At 31.2% G+C, this 5,469-nt stretch overlaps 1 protein-coding gene across 2 annotated transcripts in view; it reads right to left on the bottom strand.

Moving 5' to 3' along the window:
• Positions 1-5,469, bottom strand: part of LOC106458613 (structural maintenance of chromosomes flexible hinge domain-containing protein 1-like) — a 94,280-nt gene that overhangs the window by 12,215 nt on the left and 76,596 nt on the right. For both annotated transcript variants that reach the window (XM_013918136.2, XM_022384887.1), the window contains exons 44-46: positions 3,004-3,107; positions 1,827-1,897; positions 854-1,028 (exon numbers count right to left, since the gene is read on the bottom strand). In XM_013918136.2, coding sequence (XP_013773590.1) covers positions 854-1,028; positions 1,827-1,897; positions 3,004-3,107 — 350 coding nt within the window. The remainder of the gene's footprint in view (positions 1-853; positions 1,029-1,826; positions 1,898-3,003; positions 3,108-5,469) is intronic.

Here is a 5,469-nt window from a genome sequence, read left to right as displayed (position 1 = left end):
TACATCCTTTTTGATGTCCGAATTTCCTGTTTCACTAACTTTCTTGGTCTTCTATAATATTCTAAATCTCCTGTCATACCAGTGAATTTAAATTTCTTAAACTTATGATACTTTTCTTTAATTTTATCTCTTAAATTCTTTCTGAGGCAACCTGTTTTTTTTTTACTTACAGCTACCCTTTTCTTTCTGTAAAGAATGTGTTTACAGAGAAATGTTTACGAGTGATGAATGGGTGAAAAGAACCATATGATCATTATTTTGTCCGAGTGAACTTCATCGGGTCATGTTATTATCATTACACAATTTGCTACTTTTCCATAAGAATGTAAACTTCTTTGAGATATGGTAATATGTTTATCCATGAAAAACAGGTGATATATTGCTAACTGATGACACTTTAAGAAAGCTTATAGACACATGCTACAAATGTAATAATAATAACCCAATAGGAAAACACATTTAAAACAGTTTATATCACTGCTTTGACAACAAGGATTTATCAACAGTTTGTTTTGATTTTCTGGTACGTAAAGATGATCACAAAATACTGTCCACAGTTTGTTTTGATTTTCTGGTACGTAAAGATGATCACAAAATACTGTCCACAGTTTGTTTTGATTTTCTAGTAGGTGACTAAGTTTGACCACAAACAACTGTCCATGACTTGTTTTGATTTTCTATTAAGTGACTAAGTTTGACCACAAAATACTGTCCATAGCTTGTTTTGATTTGCTGGTAATATCTTAGTGAAAGAAACTGGATATTCTTAACTTCACTGTTCACTACATACAACATTTAAGTGATGTAGATACAAAATTTATAACTATTAAACACACACATATATATTTCTTACCCAACTTTTCATCCACTTTCTCCAAATCTTTAAGGGGTGGTTCTCCAAACACTCCATTTACCAGATTCTCCATGGGAGGGGCTTTGTTACTAGCCCCTCCAAATTTTCCATTATTCCTAATACGTTCTCCCGTTTTTGTAAGTAAAGTTGGACAGCTGATGTTGTTCTTTATAAACTATAAGAGATAAGAATAGAAATTGTGTGTAATTACAAAGAAAAGTCATACGTTTATCTCCAACAGAACTGAATAGCATACAATCATAATCATACTTAAAATTTCGGTTTTGAATCTTGAAGAGAATGCTTTCTTTTGTACTTATAAATTCTAACATATTTTTTAAAACTTGGAAGTCTTATTCACCCCATTTATATTAATGAAAATAATGAAACTGAAAATTTAGGTGTGCAAGATGCTTTTGTGCTTTTTTATCGAAAGTCTCTAAGGTACCATAATTAAATTTCTTTATGAAAGCTTCTAAGTTTTATCTTGGAAAGGAAAGGCAGGTGTGTGTGTGTGTGTAATAAAAAATACTTTTGTTTACATAAAATTATTTTCCAATGTGAACATCAGTCTTCAATACTCTAATATTTTTACTACAGATTTAAAGAAAGTATCCTACATAATGGGGTATAGTACACTAATAAGCTAAATTACACATTTTCACTATAATTTGATATCTATAGAGAATCTCGTGCGAAATTAAATTTTCATATCATACGATACTAACTTTGAAAGAACTGGTTTAAATAACAGAAGCTCGTGAAACATTAGAAGAAACCAACAGGTCAAAAACTTGTGATAAAAACTGTTAACTGCAGATGGAAAAAATATGCAGCTAATGTACTTTTCATATTAACTTTATAATAATAAACAAATTGTGAAGAATAAGATAATGCTTGGATTAAGTATTATATTTTACCAATATATTAATTGAATAATTACCACAAAATGAATATTAAAGGCAACCATTACCGTATCTCGATAGCTGACTGCATCCTCCAGTGTATCCAGGATGATTGCATCCCCTAGCAACATTCCAAATACTGAAACAATAATATACCATTAACCATGCTCAATCCATCATCTTGATTTACAGTATCATGCACTTACAACAGGAATTAAAGGAGCTCCAAAACAAGGAATAAATATACAAAACATTTATAAATATTTCTAGTGTTTTTTTCTAGATTTCAACAGATATACATAAAAATGATCTTAAAACAAGAGGGAATCCTAAATAGCCATGGTATTTGAAATTCTTTTAGGCAGGATTACAGTAAATTAACCTTTTTTTCCATTTTATTAGCTATATTTTTGTGTGCGAGCAATACCAGGCATGTGGCGCACGTACACCCGTTTCCATTTTATTACTCATCAGGATCTCTACCACTTTACCCTCAACTTGAAATTCTTTAAGGCAGGATTAGAGTAAATTAATCTACGAGATCTTGGGCATGGTCAAATACATCAATCAGTCAAGAGATGACTGAGCTATGAGCTAAAAGAGCTCTTCTCTGAGCCGCTATGCCGTGGCAAAAAATAGAACATAATTCAAAATTTTCTGTAGATAAATTTTACATAACTTAGACAGGGTAGCAATGGAATTCCCAATGGACAGCTCCTGACTTGGTTTTTGAAATGTATAACATTTTTATTTCTTTTTTACTGATGTATTATTGAGACCAAATCTCAACAAGAAGGCCTCAGCAGAGACTGAAACATCATGATACCTTAAACATCCACACAAAGATGACCTATAGGAAACTTACACCCATGATTCAATTTGTTTATCTTCTAGTATTTCATAAAATTAGGAATCATTTCTGGGTTAGCTTATGAGGTTATAAAAATGTATGCTGTTTGCCATTTCTAGAATACTAACTCATGTTTTTAAAATCATAGAAAACAAGCCAAATAAGTAATGTAACAAAACATAAAGTAATACTAAAGAGCATCAAATTGCACCTGAAGTTTTTTATGGTTAATTAGGTCAAGATATAATAATTACTGTAAGAAAAGAACACCTAGTTTTCATCACAAACCACAGGTTTCAAATCACAAACAAAAGAAGAACAAGACTAGTATTTTGTTTTACTGTCTGTAACACACTTTTCTATAATTAAAAAAAAAAATTAAATATGATACTCACCAATTCTACAGATATCTTCATTTTCTCCAAAAACTAAAAACTGTCTTGCAAAAAGAGGGTTTCCAGGTGGGTTGTAAGATTTTATTCTCACATGTGGCAATGGCCTGAAGGAGGTAAAAAAGTACAGAGATGAAAAAAAACACTGCTGTAACTTTTCATTCCAATTTTAAATGTTAATGGACCTAATACTGGCTGAAGCAGCAGAGGTCTGTAAGCTCTTCACTCCAATTTTAAACGTTAATGGACCTAATACTAGCTGAAGCAGCAGAGGTCTGTAAACTCTTCACTCCGATTTTAAAGGTTAATGGACCTAATACTGGCTGAAGCAGCAGACGTGAAAAAACACTGCTGTAACTCTTCACTCCAATTTTAAACGTTAATGGACCTAATACTGGCTGAAGCAGCAGAGGTCTGTAAACTCTTCAATCCAATTTTAAACATTAATGGACCTAATACTGGCTGAAGCAGCAGAGGTCTGTAAACTCTTCACTCCGATTTTAAACGTTAATGGACCTAATACTGGCTGAAGCAGCAGGAATAGAATGATAATAATATAAAGAACATTTTTTACATTATTTTAATCAGTTAATTTTGTTGTTAATTTTATACTGTACCTAGATGAATTTCATAACTACTATACTGTCATTTTCTATTTGATAGATCTTTTGAATCAACAATTTGGCTTTTATCATAGACAAAAAATGTACACTTGCATCTCACAGGGTTTGTACAGTACATAAACAAAATACTTGATGAAGTCATGAGCATTTGTATCATTGCAATCACCATAAGCAAACAAAATGATGCAGTACAAAATAACATTCCAAATGAAACGTAAGCATGATGTCAAGTTCAACTGTGTGCTCTCTTACATTGAAAGGCACTGATTGTTGGTCCTCCTAAACTACTGTCTGATATAAACAATACAATCTTTAAAAGCCACTTAATGTTACAGCTTACTGACCTTCTTAATGATACTGTTTATCTGAAAAGCCACTTAAAAGTACTGATGTTTATTTAAAAAGCCACTTAACTCCTTTCTTATGGTCACCTTTTTCTGTGCATGTCATGAGATTTTACTTATTTACACTCAAACTTAATAAGGCTATTAAGTATAAATATATTATTTCTTTATATTGTGTTATGTTTCTAATTTATATCTATATTATTTAATGTTGTATAAGCATGTGCAGATCTAGGGGAGGGGGTCAAGGGGATTTGGATCGGCATTCCACTTTTTTTTTTTTTATACCAGAAATCCATATTTATTTTTATTAAGCTTTTGTTAAGCACAAAGTTACATAATAGATTATTTGTACTGTCCCTACCATAAGTATTGAAACTTGATTTTTAACATTATATGCCCTGTGACTTATGGCTGAGCCAATGGAGGCCAGAGAAACTAATAACTCTATTCTTTAATATTGTAAAAGAAGGCACAGATCTACAAGAGAGGAAGCCTAGGGAGTCTGTACCCCCCCCCCCCCTTCAATTTTTTTTAGGAATTAATAACTGTATGCTTTAATGTTGTATAAGCATGTGTAAATCTAGGGAGAAGTCCAGAGGACCCAATCCCATCCACCTATTTTTTTTCAGAAATTAATAACTTTAGTATTTAATGTTTTATAAGAAGGCACAGATCAATGAGGTTCAAATCCCTCTTCATTTTTTTCAGAAATTGTTCAAGAAATAGCCAGACATCCTTACACTACCATATACCATCAAAAAGAAACACTGAATGGCAGTGTTTTTACTTGATTGGACTATAAACTACCATAAAAGCTTTTATTTTGAGGTTCTCTAAAATCAACAGAGCTGGAGTCTACAGCAATCCAGATATGGACTCAGCAAATAACTGATTATTTCTAAGCTAATATACAAAGAAGAATTTAAAATCATTTTGAAAATAGGGATCCTGTTTACTAATGCTGTAATTTTTCTCTAAATATGATTATAAACAATTATAACTATTTAATTTTAACTTAAAATGTGAAACGTTTGTTTTCAACTTTATATTTTCATATCAATCACATTACTAAAAATAAAGATATAAGAATTAAATCGCTAAACTATCACTTGACTCAGAGAATCATTTACAGAATATATTAACCCTCTCACCATGCGCATCCTTTAATGCACGTCACAAGGTTTTTAGTGACTTATATTCAAAATTTAATTAAATTATTTTTTCGTTCATGTTATACCAATTAGTATAGTATAAAATCATAGCTAATAATCCATATTTTAATAGTATACAAGTTTTAAGTTCTTAATTTTATAAGGCAATATTTCAAAATAATCCCCCAGTGTGAGAAATGTGCCATTTTTTCTCTAAGCATCCCCTCTTCTCTAATTTATTCACCACCCCTCCACTAAGTACAAAATTTAATGTAAATTACTCCCTATAAAATCGTCATTGCTCAGACAAACCATAATTTTTATAGCCTTCAATTTTGTTTTGGTCAC

The sequence above is a fragment of the Limulus polyphemus genome, unplaced genomic scaffold (genome assembly GCF_000517525.1).
Source record: "Limulus polyphemus unplaced genomic scaffold, Limulus_polyphemus-2.1.2 Scaffold493, whole genome shotgun sequence".
In the NCBI taxonomy this organism is placed as follows: domain Eukaryota; kingdom Metazoa; phylum Arthropoda; class Merostomata; order Xiphosura; family Limulidae; genus Limulus; species Limulus polyphemus.
This window is presented reverse-complemented; position numbering and strand designations above follow the sequence as displayed.